Source organism: Carcharodon carcharias, chromosome 17, assembly GCF_017639515.1.
Source record: "Carcharodon carcharias isolate sCarCar2 chromosome 17, sCarCar2.pri, whole genome shotgun sequence".
NCBI lineage: Eukaryota > Metazoa > Chordata > Chondrichthyes > Lamniformes > Lamnidae > Carcharodon > Carcharodon carcharias.
Window position 1 is genome coordinate 103783702 of NC_054483.1, and position 20835 is coordinate 103804536.

General features: G+C 43.7%; 1 protein-coding gene across 1 annotated transcript in view; it reads left to right on the forward strand.

Annotated features, from left to right (window-relative positions):
- Positions 1-20835, forward strand: part of armh3 (armadillo like helical domain containing 3) — a 147116-nt gene that overhangs the window by 68323 nt on the left and 57958 nt on the right. Inside the window, exons 19-20 of the mRNA XM_041210178.1 lie at positions 14144-14204; positions 16526-16614. Coding sequence (XP_041066112.1) covers positions 14144-14204; positions 16526-16614 — 150 coding nt within the window. The remainder of the gene's footprint in view (positions 1-14143; positions 14205-16525; positions 16615-20835) is intronic.

Consider the following 20835-nt stretch of genomic DNA (forward strand, 5'->3'; position numbering starts at 1 on the left):
AGTTAACCCCTTATTTTGAAACTGTGTACCCTATTTCTAGACTTATCCATAATGGGGATCTTTCTTTCTGCATCCACCCTGTCAAGTCCCCTCAGGATCTTATATGTTTCAATAAGACCACACCTCATTCTTCTAAACTCCAGTGGGTATAGGCCTAGCCTGTTCAGCCTTTCCTCATAAGACAACCCCTTCATCCCAGGGATCAATCAAGCGAATGTCTCTGAACTGCTTCTAATGCAGGCAGGAGGTGATTGTTTGGTGGTATTGTCGCTGGACTAGTAATCCAGAGACCCAGGGTAATTCTCCGAGTTCAAATCCCGCCACAGCAGATGGTGGAATTTGAATTAAAAGTCTAACGATGACCATGGAACCATTGTCGATTGTTGTTACCAACTCTTACATGCCCTCTGAAATGGCAAGTTGGCAAGCTGTAACAAACCGCTACAAAGTCACAAAAAAGAAATGAAATCAGACGGACCACCCGGCATCGATCTAGGCAAAGTCCTCCTTACATCTGGGGGTTAGTGCCAAAATTGGGAGAGCTGTCTAACAGACTAGTTAAGCAACAGCCTGACCTAATCATCCTCAAGGAATCATACCTTACAGGTAATGTCCCAGACACCACTATCACTATCCCTGTCCTGTCTCACTGGCAGGACAGGCCCAGCAGAGTGGTATACAGGCAGGAGGGAGTTGTCCTGTTGACTCCAGACCCCATGAGGTAAGCGCATGGGTAAGTAAACCTCCTGCTGTTTACCACATACCCCCCCTCCCTCAGCTGATGAATCAGTGCTCCTCCATGTTGAACACCACTTGGAGGAAGCACTGAAGGGCACAGAATGTACTCTGGGTGGGGGACTTCAATGTCCATCACCAAGAGTGGCTCGGTAGCACTAATACTGACTTAGCTGGCTGAGTCCTAAATGACGTAGCTGCTAGACTGGGTCTGCGGCAGGTGGGAAAAAAAAGGGAAAATCGTACTTGACCTCACCCTTACCAACCTGCCTGCCACAGATGCATCTCTCCATGACAGTGTCAGTAGGAGTGACCACCGTACAGTCATTGCGGAAACGAAGTCCCGTCTTCACATTGAGGATACCCTCCATCTTGTTGTGTGGCACTACCACTGTGCTAGAACAGATCTAGCAACTCAAGACTGAGCATCCATCAGCAGTAACAGAATTATACTCGAGCACAATCGGTAACCTCATGGCCTGGCGTATCCCCCACTCTACCATTACCATCAAGCCAGGGGATCAACCCTGGTTCAATGAAGAGTGCAGGACGGCATGGCAGGACCAGCACCAGGCATACCTAAAAATGAGGTGTCAACCTGGTGAAGCTATAACACAGGACTACTTGCATAACAACATAAGTAGCAAGTGATAGACAAGGCTAAGCGATCCCACAACCAACGGGTCAGATCTAAGCTTGCGGTCCTGCCACATCCAGTTATGAATGGTGGTGGACAATTGAACAACTCACTGGAGGAGGAGGTTCCACAAATATCCCCATCCTCAATGATGGAGGAGCCCAGCACATCTGTGCAAAAGAAAAGGCTGACAATATTCCGGCAATAGTACTTATAGTACTATAGACTTGTGCTCCAGAACTTGCGACGTCCTTAGCCAAGCTGTTCAAGTACAGCTACAACACTGGCATCCACTCAGCTATGTGGAAAATTGCCCAGGCATGTCCTGTATACAAAGAACAGGTCAAATCCAACCAAGCCAATTATCACCCCGTCTACTCTCCATCATCAGTAAAGTAATGGAAGGGGTCATCAACAGTGCTATCAAGCGGCACTTGCTGAGTAATAACCTGCTCACTGATGCCTAGTTTGGGTTCCACCAGGGCCACTTAGCTCCTGACCTCACTACAGCCTCGGTTTAAACAGGGACAAAAGAGCTGAACTCCCGAGGTGAGCGACTGCCCTTGACATCAAGGCCGCATTTGACAGAGTGTGGCATCAAGGAGCCCTAGCAAAACTAGAGTCAATGGGAATCAGGGAGAAAACTCTCCACTGGTTGGAGTCATACCTAGCACAAAGATGGTTCTGATTGTTGGAGGCCAGTCATCTCAGCTCCAGTACATCAGGGTAGTGTCCTCGGCCCAACCATCTTCAGCTGCTCCATCGATGAACTTCCTTCCATCATAAGATCAGAAGTGGGGATGTTCACTGATGATTGCACAATGTTCAGCACCATTTGCAATTCCTCAGATACTGAAGCAGCCCATGTCTAAATGTAGCAAGACCTGAACAACATCCAGGCTTGAGCTGACAGTTGGCAAGTAACATTCGTGCCACACAAGTGCCAGGCAATGACCATCTACAACAAGAGAGAATCCAACCGTTACCCCTTGATGTGTAATGGCATTACCACCACTGAATCCCCCATTATCAACATCCTGGGTGTTACCTTTGACCAGAAACTGAACTGGAATAGCCATATAAATACTGTGGCTACAAGAGCAGGTCAGAGGCTAAGAATCGTGTGACGAGTAACCCACCTCTTGACTCCCCAAAGCCTGTCCACCATTTACAAGGCACAAGTCAGGAGTGTGATGGAATACTCCCCACTAGCCTGGATGAGTGCAGCTCCCACAACACTCAAGAAGCTTGACACCGTCCAAGACAAAGCAGCCCACTTGATTGGCACCACATCCACAAACATTTGCTCTCTCCGCCACCAATGCACAGTAGCAGCAGTGTGTACTATGTACACAATGCACTGCAGGAATTCACCAAGGTTCCTTTGACAGCACCTTCCAAACCCATGACCACTACCATCTAGAAGGACAAGGGCAGCAGATAAGTGGGAACATCACCACCTGGAAGTTCCTCTCCACGTCACTCACCACCCTGACTTGGAAATATATTGCTATTCCTTCGCTGTGGCTGGTTCAAAATCCTGGAGCTCCCTCCCTAACAGCACTGTGAGTGTACCTACACCACATGGACTGCAGCGGTTCAAGAAGGCAGCTCATCTCATCACTACCTTCTCAAGGGCAACTAGGGATGGGCAATAAATGCTGGCCCAGCCAGGGAAGCCCACATCCCATGAATGAATTACAAAAAAAAATCTTTCCTTAAGTAAGGAGACCAAACTCCAGTACTCCAGATGTGGTCTCACTAACGCCCTGTACAGCTGTAGCATAACTTCCCTACTTTTATACTCTATTCCCCTTGCAACAAACACCAACACTCCATTAGCCTTCCTAATCACTTGCTGTACCTGCATACTAATCTTTGTATGTTTGCATGTACCAGGACACCCAGGTCCCTCTGTACTAACGAGTCCTGCAATCTCACTCAATTTAAACAGGATACTGCTTTTCTACTCTTTCTGCCAAAGTGGACAACTTTACTTTTTCCCACATTATACTTCATCTTCCAAAGTTTTGCTGTCTCCCTTAATCTATCTATAACCCTTTGTAGACTCTTTACTTCCTCTTGACAACTTACTCTCTTACATATCTTTGTGTTGTCAGCAAATTTAGCTACCATACAATCAGTCCCTTCATCTAAGTGTTTGATAGAGATTGTAAACGGTTGAGGCCCCAGCACTAATTCCTGTGACACTTCACTAGTTATACCTTGCCAACCTGAAAGTGACACATTTATCCTTACTCTCAGCTTCCTTTTAGTTATCAATCACTTATCTGCGTGAATATGTTACCCCCTACACCATGACCTCTTATTTTGTGTAGTAACATCATGATCACACTTTCAAAGACAGGGACAAAAAAATGGCCAAATAGCACATTTAATATCTGTTAGAGGAAAGTGTGGGAGGTGAATAATTGAGTGGGTAAAATCTATGATAGGGAAGAGTATATTGCACGGGAAGAACAAACATGGAGGAGCTGGCTCATTCAGCATGTTCCATGCTTTGTTTCTTTCCTTTTTTAAAATTCATTAACGGGATGCAGGCATCGCTGGTGACACATGACACTGGTGCATTCTCTATGCCAATGCCTCTACCAATCAGAGTCCACTTGCCAACCAATCATCACTCTCTTCACATACAGTTTCAATTGTTGTTTTCCCCTTTTTTAGTATTCTTGCAAAGTGTCCTGATGAGTGCAAGATGAAAAGTTTTGACATGTCTCTTTTTCAGCAATAATCTGTTTTAGTGCTGTTGTTTGAAGGATAAGTATTGGCCATGACAGATGGGAGAACTCCCCTGCTCTTTTTCCAATAGTACTATGGGATCTTTTACATACAGCTAAGAGGGCAGATGGACCTTGGTTTAATGTCAAAGGTAGCACCTCTGACATTGCAGCACCCGCTCTGTGCGCCACTGAAAATGTCAGCCTGGATGTTATGCTCAAATCTCTGGAGTTGGGGGCTCGAGTTTGCAACCTTCTGACTCGGGCAAGAGTGCTCTGCACTGAGCCACAACTGATACCTAACTGGCATTGCAGCTGCCTCCCAGCAGCAGTCAGAGCCATCAGGATGGGAAAAGAGAGAAAAAGAAGAAAGTGAAGATTTCACATTGTCAGAAATCATAGAATGCTATCGGAATCGGCCCCAGTCTTGATGTGGAACTGTGTTGACATCCTGTCTCATTTAATGATAGGAAAATGCAGTTCACAGCTGCCTCTGCATATCAAGGCCCTAGGCTGTCACGCACACACCAACAGCTCTTGATTGAAATTTCACATATCTTTTGCTTGACTGCTCTGTAAAGGGTATGTGTATTGTACAATTATCATATAAATATGTTCTTTGAGCTGCTAGGGAAATATTTGTATTTCCAATGCCTTTGTCAGCATTATAGGTTTTTAAGCAGCTTATTAGTTCCCTCGGGGGCTCTACTGGTAAATGCACAATATGGCACAGCCCCCTCCTCTTCACACCCTGGTCTCAGATCACAGCCAAGGCACCCAATCTTGTTTAAAGTCATGGTAGGAGTGCTACAATAATTCTCTGAGTTCAGGGTGCGGGGGAAGGAATTGGCCTAAGCCCCAACTCCTTTTTGATAAGAGTAAATGAAAAGAAGCTGTTTTCATAAACAGGTGGGTCAGTAACTGAGGGGAGCGAAGGAGAATTCCTTTTGTGCACCAGCCTTTGTGATCTGAATGCATTGGTGGAAACATATTCAATAGTAACTTCAAAAGGGAATTGGTTAAAGACCATATATGCTCACGTAAAAGCCGACCCATGATTTTTGGCTTAAACTTATGTAATTTTCCTGATGCCTCATGTAAAAGTCAATGTTAGTTTTTCGGGGACCAATTTCCGTTGGTCACCCTGCTTGCTGCTCCTTGTTTACCAGTCTTTCCAGGAGCCTTTCACACACTCACTGTAAAAATGGCGATAGGTAAGAGACGCTGTCCAGGAAAGGCCTGGTGTTGATCTGTTTGTCCGCGAGAGCTGCTGGAACTGATGTTCTGCTAACATCGCGGCTAGCCCAAGTCACAATGCTCCCAGAGGAGCAGGATGCTGTGTGGGCCCAAGGCAAGCACTCATGTAAACCCCCTCGAATAGTGATTGCGTAAAGGCCGATCCTTAACTTTTTGCCTAAAAAAAGGTGTCAAAATTCTACCTTTTACACAAACATATATGGTACTTGAAAAGAAGAAAAGAATTTTGGTTTTGAAAAGAAGGTCGATTGAAAAGAGCAAGATGGAGCGAGATTAATTAAACATCTCTTTCAAAGAGCTGGCACTTGCATGATGGGTTGAATGGCTTCTTTCTGTGCTGTATTCTATGATTTCTATGACTTATGCTGTCAAGTGTGTGATTTTTAAAAATTAATTCTTGCACGGGACATGGGTGTCACTGGCTAAGCCAGCATTTATTGCCCATCCCTAATTGTCCCTTAAGAAGGTGGTGGTGAGCCACCTTCTTGAACTACTGCAGTCCGTGTGGTGTAGGTACACCCACAGTATTGTGAGGGAGTGAGTGTTGGTGGGATATCTGAATGAGCTTGCATTTATATAGAACCTATCACAACCTTGGGACATCCCAAGATTCTTCACAACTAATGAAGTACTTTATAAAGTGCACTCACTGTTGTAACATAGGAAATGCTGCAGCTAATTTGCTCACAGCAAGCTCCCTCAAACAACAATGTGATAAATGACCAGATCATCTGTTTTATTGATGTTGGTTAATGGATTACTATTGGCCCAGGACATCAGTAAGAACTTCCCTTCTCTATTTTGAAATAGTGTCAACCGCAGTTCAGTTAGTTGCGCTCTCACCTCTTAAGGCCAGGAGGTTTCAGGTTCAAGTCCCACTCCAGGGCATAAGCACAAAATCCCAGCGCAATACTGAGGGAGTGCTGAATTGTCGGAGGTGTCCTCTCACTGGATAAAATATTAACCCAAGCACCAGCCTGCCCTCTTTGATGGATGTAAAAAATCTCCTGGCACTGTTTCAGAAAATGGGCATGGGAGCTCTTCCCCATGTCCTGGCCAATATTTATCTCTCAATCAACATCACAAAAATAGATTATCTGGCCATTATCACATTGCTGTCTGTGGGAGATTGTTGTGCACAAATTGGTTGTCAGATTTCTTACATAAGGATGCGTCAAAGGTACTTAATTGCCTGTAAAGCGCTTTGAGGCATGTGATTGTCATGGAAGTACTATATAAATGCAATCCTTTCTGTTTTTACATAGCGCTATTGGTTCTTTTACATCCATCTGAGAGAGCAGAGAGGACTTCAGTTTAACATCTCGCCTGAAAGACACGCCCCCACCAGTACAGCACTCCGTCAGTACTGCTACTAGGCGTGGCAGCCTAGGTTGTGTTCAAGTCTCTGGAGTGAGATTTGATCCCACAGCCTTCTGATTCAGAGCTGGGAGGGCTACGCATTGATCCAGAGCTGATCAACTGAGTCTGACCCCCTCACTTTGTCCAATTGGGGTCACAGTTTAGCAGTTGGAAGCGTTAACACTCCTTCCTACTCAGCTTGAGGGTGCTGAGATGCCTTGTAGTGCTGTTATGGCTGAGATCAGCTAGTACCCAGCTCATGGTGCTTTGTATGATTAATGCCTATGCAAATCGGGTTAATTAAGGACAGACTTCCAACTAAGGCTTAAAAAAATCCAATGTTGAGATTAGAAGGATCTATTCATTATAGCTTGTGATGAATATATATGAATGAATTATGCTAATTAAATCTAATTTGCCAGAACTCAAATGAGGCTGTGGCCATTCTTTGGCACCACATAGGAGCAAAACTAATTGGGTACATGTAGACACCATGAAGAGGAATCAGAATCACTGTGAAATTGAAAGGCTTGAACAATTTGGTGGTTCTTTCATTTTTTAAGAATCTAAATATTGATGTTTTACATAAATGTGACCCATTTTTGATTTGTCTTTATGTATTCACGATGAATTTATACTTGCTTTCTCGCTATGCCTGTATTAGCCTAGACCAGATGTTGTGATGTTGCTAAAATGCACTCTGATGATAACTGAGGAACAAGTCCCAATAAAAATGAGTTTACTGTTACTGTGGGAATTTGGGAATTTTGGAATTTTGAAATGGAAACAAAATGATTCAAGTGACTCCAAGCTGTAGTATTGAGTCTCCTTTAGCTGCTGTCTCTTAGTGGAGTATAGCTTCACAAGGGACAAACCTACCTTTGCCTGAATAGGGCCTAATTTAGGTGTTGATAACTGTAGCAGGAAGCTACGCTAGAGAGTGACACATCACAGACCTATATAAGAAAGGGACTTTTTAAGCGCACAGTCGGTAAGAGGCGCACGATCAGAGAGAGGAAACTTCGGCCTGAGTGAGACAAAGACTGAGTGAGTGTATTTGGGAAATTGGTTCGAAGCGGGAATTTGGTGCATGGGGGAAAGAGGTGCTTTAGATAAGGTTTACTGCAAGAAGTGTGCCTTAGAATAGAGTGCTGGGAGTTGGGTAATTAAGAGAGTTAGGGAAGGAAGGGAAGTAGGTGCTCCTTTGCTTTCTGATTTCTAACTTTCTGAGCCTTCAGAAGTGATCGTACTCTGATACAAAAGAAGAAGCTAGTTATTTGGCGAGTACCTGGTAAGTGACTAAGGTTTATTCTGTTCCTAAGGTTCAAAATAGCCTAGCAACTGGTGGTAAGGTTAATAAAATATATAAAAACAAAATTGAAATATATAATCGAATAAAATAATTAATTAGAACACATTAAGCATGTCAAGAGAGGTGATATGTCGCAGCTGCAGCGTGTGGGAGCCCCAGGATGCCCTTTTGATCCAGGGCAATCACGTCCGCAGTAAGTGTTTGAAGTTTGAGCAGCTTCAGCTCAGAGTTTATGAGCTGGAGGCTGAACTACAGACACTGTGGTGCATCTGGGAGGGGGAAAGTTAGCTGGATTTTTTGTACCAGGAGGCTGTCACACCACTTAGGACAGGGTCATCTGATTTGGTCAGTGGTCAGGGACAGGAGAGTGAGACTGCAAGTGAGGCAGGTAAGAGGACTCAGGGCAGGAGTGCAGGAGCCTTGGCTCTTGCAATTGTCCAACAGGTTTGAGGTTTTTTCAGCTTCTTTGGGTGAGCGTGGGGGCTGCAGGGTGGATGAGCTAACTGGCCTAGAATTAGAGGTTACTGTTTGCAAAAAGGGGGTCTGGATACATTCTTGGTAATCAAGAGGGTGATAAATTATTGGCGGTAGGTGAGAGATGCAGATTTCAGGTTACTATCAGATCAGCCAGGGGCTGAATGGCCTACTCCTGCTCCTTGTTTGTATGTTTGTATGACCATGGCACTGTGGTACAGGAAACCATTCAACTAGGGGGAGCAAAAAGGAATGTAGTGGTAGTAGGGGATAGTATAGTCAGAGGGATTGACACTGTTCTCTGCAGCAAAGAGCATAAGTCCAGACGGCTGTGTTGGCTGCCCGGAGCCAGGGTTCAGGCATTTGCTAGAGGTTGGAGAGGAACTTGCAGTGGGAGGGGGAGGACCCACTAATGACATAGGCAGGACAAAGAAAGGGGTTCTGCATATTCACTATGATGATTTAGGTACCAAATCAAGAAGCAGCATCTCGAAAGTCATAATCTCTGGATTATTACCTGAGCCATGTGCAAATTAGCATAGGACAGATCAGATTAAGGAGATGCACATGTGGCTCAAAGACTGTTGTGGGAGAAGTAGGTTCCAGCTCATGGGGCACTGGTACAGTATTGGGGAAAGTGGGATCTGTACTGTTGGGACGGTCTACGCCTGAACCCTGCTGGTACTGGTGTTCTTGTGAGCCGCATAATGAGGGAAGTGGCGAGAGTTTTAAACTAAATAGTGGGGGCATGGGATCTAATTTGGGGAGATGTGGTAAAGCAAAGAGCAGAGACAAGGCAAAAGAGAAAGGTATTAATGTGGGAAATGAAAAACAGATCATGACAGGAAGGGATAGAGAGTACAAATCTAACGGTAAATGAAACAGATTAAACTATAGGTTATAAAAAGAATAAAAGGATAACATTAAAAGCTCCGTATCTGAATGCACGTAGCATTTGAAACATAACAGATGAACTGAGAGGCCACGTAGAAATAAGTAATTACAATTTGATAGCCATTATGGAGACATGGCTGCAAAAGGACATGGTTGGGGCCGAAATGTTGAGGGATACAGTATATTTAGGAAGGACAGGAAGTGAGGAAAAGGTGGTGACTTTGTTACTTAACGATGGCATTAGCACAATAGAGAGAGAGATGACCTAAGTTCAGGAAACCAGGATGTAGAAACGGTCTGGGTACAGATGAGAAATGGTTAAGGCAAGAAGTCACTTGTGGGAGTTGTGTACAGGCACCCAGCCAGTAACCACATGCTAAGGTTGAGCATAAATGAAGCATAATTGGAGCTTGTCAGAAAGGCATGGCGATTATCATGGGAAATTTTAATTTACATATAGACTGGAAGAGTCAGATGGGTAAAGATAGCCTAGATGAGGAGTACATTGAATGTTTTCAAGATAGTTTCTTAGGAAAGCATGTTCTGGAGCCAACCAGAGAGCAGGCTATACTAGACCTGGTATTGTGCAATGAGATGGGAGTAATTAACGATCTTGTAGTGAAGACACCTGTAGGTAGTAGTGACCACAATATGATTGAATTTTACATTCAGTTTGAGGGAGAAAGGAGTTGGTCCAAGACTATATTTTTAAACTTAAATAAGGGCAATTATGAGGGCATGAAAGCAGAGTTGGCTATAGTGAATTGGCAAATTAGGTTAAGGGATAGGTCAGTGGAGATGCAGTGGCAAATATTTAAGGGGATATCTCCGAATACGCAGAATAGATACATTCCAGCGAATAAGAAAAAGTCCAAAGGGTGGACACACCATCTGTGGTTAACTAGAAAGGTTAAAGAGAGTATCAAACTTAAAGAAAAAGCATATAATTGTGCAAAGACAGGTCAGAAGATTGGACAGATATAAGGAACAGCAAAGAATGACTAAAAGGCTAATAAAGAGGGAAAAATTAGAGTATGAGAGAAAGCTAGCCAGAAATATAAAAACAGATGGAGTTTTTAAAAATATTTTAAAAAAGAAATGAGTTAACAAAGTGGGTGTTGGTCCTATAGAAAGTGAGTTTGGAGAATTGATAATGGAAAACAAGGAGATTAATTGAACAGGTATTTTGCATCCGTTTTCACTATAGAGGATACAAGTAACATCCCAGAAGCAGCTATAAACCAGGAAATGGAAGTGGGGGAGGAAGTCAGGAAAATTACAATCACAGGAGAAGTGGTACTGAGTAAATTGAGGGAGCTGCGGGCTGACAAGAGCCTGGGTCCTGATGGACTTCATCCTAGGGTCTTAAAAGAAGTGCCTGGTGAGATAGTTGATGTATTGGCTTTAATTTCCCAATTCTCCTTAGATTCAGGGAAGGTCCCATTAGATTGGAAAATAGCAAATGCAACTCCATTATTCAAAAAGGGGAGAGAGACAGAAAGCAGGGAACTACAGGCCAATTAGCTTAACATCTGTCGTAGGGAAAATGTTAGAAGCCATTAGTAAAGAAGTTATAGCAGGGCACTTGGATAAGCTCAAGGTCATGAGGCAGAGTCAACATGGATTTGTTGAAGTGAAATCGTGTTTAAAAAACTTGTTGGAGTTCTTTGAGGAAGTAACAGGTGCTGTAGATAAAGGGGAACCGGTGGATGTACTGTATTTAGATTTCCAGAAGGCATTCAAAGGTTATCGCAGAAAATAAAAGCTCATGGTGTAGGGGTAGCATATTGGCAAGAATAGAAGATTGGCTAGCGAGCAGGAAGCAGAGAATAGGCACAAATGGGCCTTTTTCGGGTTGGTAAGACATAATTAGTGGTGTGCCACAGGGATCAGTGCTGGGACCTCAACTGTTCACAATTTATATAAAGGGATGGATGTGATGGTTGCCAAATTTGCTGATGATACAAAGATAGATAAGAAAGTAAATTGTGAAGAGGACATGAGGCTACAAAAAGATATCGATAGGTTAAATGAGTGGGCAAAGATCTGGCAAATAGAGTGTAATGTGGGAAAATGTGAAATTGCCCATTTTGGCAGGAAGAATAAAAAAGAAGCATATTATCTAAATGGTGAGAGATTGCAGAGCTCAGAGGTGAAGGGGGATCTGGGTGTCTTAGTGCAAAAGACTAGTATGCAAGTGCAGCAAGTAAGTAGGAAATCTAATAGAATGTTATTTATTGCGAGATGAATTGAATACAAAGGTAGGGAGGTTATGCTTCAGTTGTACAGGGCACTAGTGAGACCACATTTGTGTACATTATTGGTCACCTTATTTAAGGAAGGATGTAAATACATTGGAAAGCAGTTCAGAAAAGGTTTACCAGACTAATACCTGGAATGGGTGGGTTGTCTTATGAGGAAAGGTTGGACAGACTAGGATTTTTATCTGCTAGAGTTTAGTACAGTAAGACGTGACTTGATTGAAACATATAAGATCCTGAGGGTCACTGTTTAAAAAAAGGAGTCGCCCATTTAAAACAGAGATAAGGAAAAAAATTTTCTCTGAGGGTTGTGAATCTTGCTGAAAAGGTGGTGGAAGCAGGGTCTTTGAATATTTTGAATATTTTTAAGGCAGAAGTGGATAGATTCTTGGTAAGCAAGGGGGTGATTGGTTATCCGGGTTAAGTGGGATACAGGTTTCAGGTTACTATCAGATCAGCCATGATCTTATTAAATGACAGAGCAGGCTTGAGGGGCTGAATGGCCTATTCCTGCTCCTTGTTCATATCACTGGTACCTCAGCCAACAGCCAATCTCTTGTCTAAATGGTGCCAATGATAACTCAGCGGGGGTAGCACTCTCACCTCTGAGTCAGGCGGCTGTGGTTTCAAGTTCCACTGTGGAAACTTGAGCACACAGCCCAGGTACGGGGGAGTGCTGCACTGTCTGTCGGATAAGAATTTAAACTGAGATCCCATCTGCCCTATGAAGCATAATTTTGAAGAAGAACAGGGGAATTCTAACCTATGTCCGCGGCCAGTATCTATTTCTCAATCAACATCACGAGAAACAGATTATCTGGTCATTAGTTTGTGGGATTTTGCAGTGCACAAATTAGTTGCTGCATTTCCTACAGTAAAGCAGACACTATGCTACAAAGGTACTTCATTGGCTGTAAAGCACTAAGGGACATCCCGAGGTCGTGGAAGGTGCTATAGAAAGACAAGTTTTTATTCTTCTTTCAAACTGTCTCTGAAAGTTGTCACAGCCAAGCCCAGTCCCGTTCTGTCCTGGCTTTCTCTCACGGTAGTGGTCAGCAATCAGGAGTGACTTCCCTCTCTGATATTTTCTTTTTCTTGCTCAGGATTGTTGATCCCAATTATATCGATTACATGAATAAACTGGAGAAGCTGGGGTTCTTCTCAAAGAAGAGAAGATTGCGAGATTTGATAGAAGTGTTCAAAACCATGAGGGGCCCAGACAGATTAGATAGAGAAAAACTGTTTTCCGTTGGCGGAAGGATTGCAAGCCAGAGCACGTCAATTTTAGGTGATTGGCAAAAGAAGGAGCGGCATGATGAAGAAAAACTCTTTGTACAGCGAGTGGTTAGGATCTGGATGTACTGTCTGAGAGTGTGATGAAGGCAGATTCAATCATGGATTTGAAAAGGGAATTGGAGGAGGATCTGAACAGAAAGTTTTGCATGGCTATGTTGAAAAGGCTGGGGAATGAGACTAGTTGAAGGGCTGAATGGCCTCCTGTACTGTAACCATTCTATGATATTACCATCCCTTTCTGGGATCATCTATCTCAGCACAGACAGGTTGGGGATCGATGTCAGCTCTCCGACACCTCAGCTCTTGCTAACCAGGTTGCTTTTTTTTTCCTTTCTGGTACCTTTGTTCGTTGGATTTTCTGGATTTAGTATCCCAGACGTGAAATAAAAATAGGTAATGCTTTTCCAGGTTCCTTGTGTGGCTGGTTGTCTTGCATATTAATGGTTAAGATGATGGGAGTGGGTATTTAAGACCTTGCAAGTTGCTGTATCACAGCATTATCTCAATATTGTTGATAAAACGAGAGGTGATGACCAAGAATCATGGCACCCATTTTACCCTATTGAAAAGATGGAAGGATTGGTGGTAGAACCAAGAAGTCATGTTTGGGTGGTGCCCAAAATCAAGTCTGAAAGTTCTTGACCTTACAGCAGTGGTGACAAACCAACTGCATTGTCAGTAGTCTCTTGTTACTACTATAATGGAAAATAAAGAAAAAACGCATTTTGTTCCTGTAGCACCATATCAGATTACAGCAAAATGAGCTAGGTAAGCTATTTGTTTATTATTTAGGTAGGGTAGATAAAGAGGAACTGTTCCTAGTGGCTGAAGAGTCAAAACCAAAGGGTATAGACTTAATGTGATTAGCAAAAGAATCAGAGGTAACATAAGGAAATACTTTTTTACACAGTGAGTGGTTAGGATTTGGAAAGCAATGTCTGATAGGGTGGTGGACTAAAAATAGTAGCTTTTAAAATGGAGATGGATAAATCCTTGAAGAAAAAAATATTGCAGGGCCATGGGGAAAGAGAGGGGACTGGGACCAACTGGACCACCCTTTGAAAGAATCGGCATAGACTCGGGCTGACCGGCCTCCTGAATTGTAATTTTCTATGATTCTATGAATATGTAAGTGTCAGCCGCAATACATTCCAAAGCTTAACTCACTGTTTTCCAGATCTAATGGTTGAATTTATGGTCACGCACATGATGAAGGAGTTCCCTATGGACCTTTACATGTAAGTTCAACATTTTTTTTATTGCGCCTTCCCCCACCCCCCCTCCCCTACCCTGCCCCCAAACATTCACCCCTCCTGCTTACAGGGGTCATTCCCCCTACTTTACCTAAGCTTTCTGCCAGACTAATGGTGAACATTGGGAGGCTGTTGGTGGGAGCATCATCTAAAGCCCATGGAAGTCTTTGGACAATGAGCAAGATGCAGAATATAGCTCCTTCTACTGTTAAGCTGTGTATGATCAGGTAACTTGTTCTGTGTATATCCTCGGTGCAATACTGGATGGAGCATTTGAAAATCAGTAAGGATGGCTGTGAGAGCACCAATGTTGACATTAGATTTATAACATTTGTTGGATCCCTTGGAGTGGATTAATTAAAGTCTGGATAGCTCAAATGCATGTGAGCGTTATTGAGCACAACATGACTCCTTAATACCAATACACTCATTGTCACCACAGTCGTTCTGCAGCTGTTCATCTGGTCTGGGACCTTTTTGTTCATTACATATAGACAAGTTAGCTGCCAGAATTGATCTTCTCACCGCCCCAGTGTTGAACCTGCACCTTAATCTGCCTTACCTCCTATTTCCCTTCATATTATGTCAGAGCTCATCTTGTCTACGAGAGCCACCTTCTGTTCCTTCACCCATTCCCACTAAACTGTTGACCACCCAACTTCCCTTTTTAGCTCCCATGCTGTCTGACATGGTAAATGGTTCCCTTTTCCCAGATATTGTACCCTTCTCTTTCAAAATCACTGTAATCATCTTTCCACCTCAGAAAACCTAGCCTCAAGCCCTCTGCCTTTGCGAACTATTACCCCACCCCCAATCTTTTTTATTTTCCAAAGTCCTTGAATGCGCTGGTGCCTCCAAATCTGCATTCATCTTTCCTGTAGCTCCCCATGAATCCCTCAAATCAAATTCCCTGCTCTGCATAGCAGCTAATCAAAGCAGCAACAAAAAAATTCCTCTTACTGGGGCTATGATGCATTACTCCATCTCATACTGTGACCTCTCTGCAGTCAACCACACAGCCCTCTTCTGGCACTTCTCCATTGTCCTGCTCTTATGCAGCTCCACAATTGCCTATAGAATCATAGGACAGAGTATCTTCAGTGGCCCCTTTTCCTGCCCCCTGCACTGTTACCTTCCAAGTGCCTTCTTTGCCCCCTGCCACAATCTCATTTATTTCCTGCCTCTTGGTGAAATTACCACAGAAGTGGGGCAGCTTCTGCATTTACGCGGACAGCACAAAAGCAAAATACTGCAGATGCTGGAAATCTGAAACAAGCAGAAATGCTGGAAATAGTCAACAGGCCAGGCAGCCTTTTGGAGAGGGAAATAGAATTAATGTTTTGGGTTGATGACCTTTCTGATGCTACCAGACCTGCTGAGTATATCCAGCATTTTCTGCTGTTTGTATTTAAAATCCCAGCTCTTCCTTTTAGCCATCTTTCTTGACCCCTCACTTTTCCGTCTGCTTGTCTAACATGTAATTCTAGATGAGTTGCAAGCTCCTCAGGTTAAAATATTGGGAAGATGAAAGCTATTGTCCACATCACTCCCATCACAGACTCTGTTCCCTAGACACCAATTCCAGCTACTGGCCACTGTCTGAGACTGATCCTGACTGTTCACATCCTTGTGTTTGTTCAACCCTAAGATGAGCTTTCAACCCCATATCCCCTCCATTACAAAGACCATCTATTTCCACCTCTGTAACATCGCCAACTCTTTCCAATCTCAGTTCACCTCCAACTGAACCCCTCATCTGTATCTTTGTCACCTCCAAACTCAAGTATTCCAAATCTCTTGCTAAGACCCCTACCATCCTTCACTCTCTCTAAACAATAGCTTGTCCAAAACCCTGTACCCTAACCTGACCAAGCCCTGTTCACCCATCACCTCTGTGTTCACTGACCTACATTGACTCCCCATTTCCCAAAGCCTCAAATTTTAAATTCTCACCCTGGTGTTGAAACCCCTTCATTGCTTTGTCCTTCCCTATCTCTTCCTAATCTAAACATTACCCAACATTGTCTTCGGAGCTCTCAAGTCCTCCAACTCTGGCTTTTTTACATCCCCCATTCCATTCACTCCACCATTGGCAGCTGTGCCTTCAACCATCTAGACCCCACAGAAATTTGCTCCTTGAACTTCTTGGCCAGTCTTTTATCCTTCACTGCCCTTCTTAACACACCTCTTTCCAAATTGCTCTTTCTTTGCTTCACCGTCCATTATCTCTGATTAAGCTTAAAACCTCTATAAACACAAGTTCTTTTTGTTGTTAGTGTAATACTTACTCCATTGTCTGTTTGCAGACGGTGCGTTCAGATAGTTCACAAGCTCATCTGTTATCAGAAGAAGTGTCGAGTACGATTACATTACACTTGGCGTGAACTCTGGTCAGGTAAGTGCCCTGTTATACCTGGTCAGGGGCTGGGATCAGGCAGGGTTAAATAGAGGAAACGCACTAGGAAGTATTGCGTGACCAAAAAACGGTTGACTATTCACATGGAAGAATTCCACATTTTAATAATTAAATAATATTTTCTGGAGTTCTGCCAGTCCACTTGTTCACCCATGAAGTGAGGGTGGGGTGGGTGAGGGAGAGAGAGATTTGGTTGAGGGCCAGGGGTGGGGTGAGATGGATGGGGGGTTGGTGTAGGATGTAGGGGGTAAAGCTGAGAGAATGGTGGGATGGATGAAGGTGAGGATGGAATAGATGAGAGCGGTTTGGATGGGGATCGAGTTGATGGTGCGGGTGGGATGGATGAAAGTGGGGTTGCAATGCTGGGCAGCAGATCAAGAGCTTCATCAAATCCTTCAGTGATGGAAAGTCAGGTGAGATAGGAGAGCGGGTGGAGATGAGAAACCAGGAGATCTGAAAAAAAAAGAGTCAGCAGGAATATACGAGTCAAGGTGGGAGGGTGGGCGTACTGAGAAAGCAACAGTCAGGAAGGATCCAGGTCTGTGGCTTGGGTGTCAGGTTATGCAGGTTCTTATTGAGAAGTGACGTGAGAAATTTGGAAATTGTGGATGCTGTATATTTTGCTGAGAGGTTGTAGTGTTCGTAGATCACAGATTTTTTCATGTAGTCCAAGCTCCACCCCAGTAATTCTGCCCCCCACCCACCCCCCCCCAACCTCCCCTTTCCCTCCTGCCACAGTGCCACAGATAACACTCTTCTGCTACAGATGACATTGCCTCAGTGGGCAGCACTCTTGCCTCTAAATTGAGATGTCATGGGTTCAGGTTTCACTCTAGAAGTTTGAGAGTGAAATCTAGGCTGAAACTCCCAGTGAAGTACTGAGCGAGTGCTGCACTGTTAGAGGCCCATTCTGTCAGATGAGATCTTGAAAGGCCCTATCAGCCTTTTCAGGTGGACGTAAAAACCCTATGGCACTATTTCAAGCCAGAATAGTGGATTTCTTCACTTATGCCTCGAGCAACATATAAAGCAGATGATCTGGTTGTTTATTTCATTGCTGTTTGTGGGATCTTGCTGTAAGTAGATTGATTGCTACCTCTCCTACATTACAGCCGTGACTACTCTTTAAGAGTAAAGCTGTAAAGCACTTTGGGATATCCTGATACTGTGAAAGGCATTGTAAAATGCAAGGTCTTTGTGAGTGAGCCTATAAAATCTGTTCAATGTCATTCAATTATTGGGCTGTGATAGCTGAGCCTAGTCCTACCTTCTTGGTGACTTTCCACAGAATGGCAATCAGAGGGTCTGGCATATTTTACTCCAGGGAGAATGAGGACAATTTTTGTGGCTGCATCTCCACACCAACTCAGATTACTGTAGGATCATTTTAACACCAGAAATTAAACTGTTTTAAACTAATTAGCCTCTCAATCAGTATGCTAGCTGTTCCTTATTTATAGCCCTGAGTTCCTCCGTGACCTTTACAGCTGAGAAAAAACCTGAATTTGAAAAGTACCTTTCTTTGCGAATTTAAATTGTAGGAGCACCGGCCTCCTCTATCACCCTTGGTGTTTGCCAGACTGCAGTGGACAGTCTGTACATATCGGGAAGTCCTCCAAGCAGAGAGTTGCTTGTCAATCATGTGCTCACACATGAACAATCTGGGGGTGGCCAAGGGGTGGGGCAGAATTGGGAAGGTAAAGGTTCACACGTCCCATTCCCAATCAATCATACGGATGAACTTTATCCATTACATTGAGTCTACAGCACAGAAGCAGGTCATTCGGCCCAACTGTCCATGCCATTGTTTATATTCAAAGGAGTCTCCTCCTGCCCTACTTCATTTTACCCTGTCAGCATATCCTTTTACTTCTTTCTCCTTTGCTTCCCCCTTAAATGTGCCTGTGCTATTCGCCTCAACTACTACATTTGCTAGCGGCGGTATAATTCCACACTTGATCCAACTGTTGCACCTGTAGACGCTCTGCGGTTCGATCATGATTATATTTTGAACCCAGCTGAATTACATGGTAAAATAGCTCTGCGATTTGTGTCCCCAGCCGTGAGACCACATGAGTCATCAGAGGTGTGGGGAACACTGCTGTGTATATGAGGCAGTTCAGATGAGCCCTTGAGTACTGAAACTAATTTACAGACACTGCTGCTGGCATTGAGCTGGCTCGATGACAGCATTCTGGCAACAAAAATTTTACGTCGCAGGTGAACAGGAGTGCATTTTCATTTTATGCGTATGGCAGGATTGTCCATGCTTCTGAATCATACCTGTTTGGGATGCCAAAACCTCAAGCTGGCTAGGCATTCCCTCCTACTGTCACACATCAGAAAGAAGGTTAAGAAGAAATTTAACAGAGGTGTTCAAAATTAGGGCTTTAGATAGAACAAATCAAGAGAAAGTGTTTTCAATGGCAGATGGCAACCAGAGGACTAAGATAAAAGGCAGAAGAACCAGGAGAGATGTGAGCTTTTATTCATTGAGTCGTTAGAGTCTGGAATGTGCCATCTGAAAGGGTGGTGGAAGCAGTTTCAATCATAACTTTCAAAATGGAATTGGATAAATATTTGAAAAGAAAATGTTTGCAGGGCTATAGGAAAGAGCAGAGTGGGACCAGTGGGACAGCTCTTTGATTGAGCTGGCACAGGTACAATAGACGAACAGTGGGCCTCTGCACTGTAAGATTATATGATTCTGTCTCCTTCATGAGCATAGAGAACTCACAGCTTATATAAAACAGTTTAACTACCGATGCAGGGCCACAACTTTTTATTACAAAATTACAGCTGCATATCTGATGAGGCAACAAATCATTTCAGGTCTTCTAAAACTTCTTGGGCTGTTCTGGAATTAATTGCATCTGAAAAACTGAAACATAACTAAATAAGAATTCACATTGGTTTCCCTGAAATTATAAAAGATTTTTTTTTTAAAAAGAAACTTTTTGCAGTTTGACTCTCCATTGGCCCAGTTTATACACCCACTCCATAGTAAACTGTCAGCCTGACACAGCCAGTAGTTTGAAATACAGTACCTGCTGCACAAGAGCCTTTGACCAGTTGAGAAACTGGTCAAGTTCAACACAAATCATCAAAAGGAGGCCACAGGGGCACCATTGTGCAAACACAGGCATAGGAGGAGGAGGCCATTCAGCCCCTCAGAGCTGTTCTGACATTCAATTAGGCCATGGCTGACCTGTATCCGTTTCATCTACGTGCCTTTGTTCCATACTCCTTAATAATCTTAGCCAACAAAAGCCTATCAATCTCGATTTCAAAATTTTCAATTGACCTCCAGCCTCAACACTATTTTTAGGGGTGGGGAGGAATATTCCAGGTTTCCACTAACCTTTGTGTGAAGCTTTCAGATACCCCCTCCCCATCCCCAAGCAGTCTAGTTCTAATTTTAAAGCTACTTCCACACCGGAAAATATAGGGCAGAATTTTTCATCCCACAGGCCGTCGCGTGCCTGACCTGAACAGGAATGAAATAGTCCGCGATGATATAGGGCGATCGTTCTGACGTCATTGCGCACTCATGCGACATTTCAGTCAGGCGTGCGCGAGAGGTGTCAGCGTGCCCGCTGACAATTAGAGGACTATTAAGGATCTTAAGTAATTAATTAAGTAGCATTTTTCGCTGCCCACTCACCTGTTCAGTTGACAGGTGGATAGGCCAGGCAGCCTTTGCGATTTTAACGAAAGCTCAAATAAAAATTTTACAACATCCTTTCTCACATGTCCCTCTTCATTTAACTGAGTCACATGTGGGGACATGTTCATATAATATGTTAAAAGCTTATCTTTGTATCCTTCAGCACCCTGAGGCAACTGTGTGCCTTCAGGGAGCTTTCCCTGAGCGCACCCACACACGTGCATGCTTCAGCACCCGTGCTTCTCCCGCCCCCACCCCAGCAGCGCTGAGATTATCGGCGCGCGTTTCACGCTGGCTGTCCCCATGATTTCTCTCTATCTACCTTATCTAATCCTTTAATCACCTTAAATATTCTTTTCAACATGGAAAACAGAAAGGGTTAATGATTTTTGAGATTCAGGAAATTAAATACTGTGGGAGTACTGCACTCTCGGAGAGTCAATACTGAGTCAGTGCAGCACTGCCTGAGGGTCAGTACTGAGGGAGTGTTGCACTGTTGGAGGGTCAGTAGAAAATTGGACATTATTGGAGGA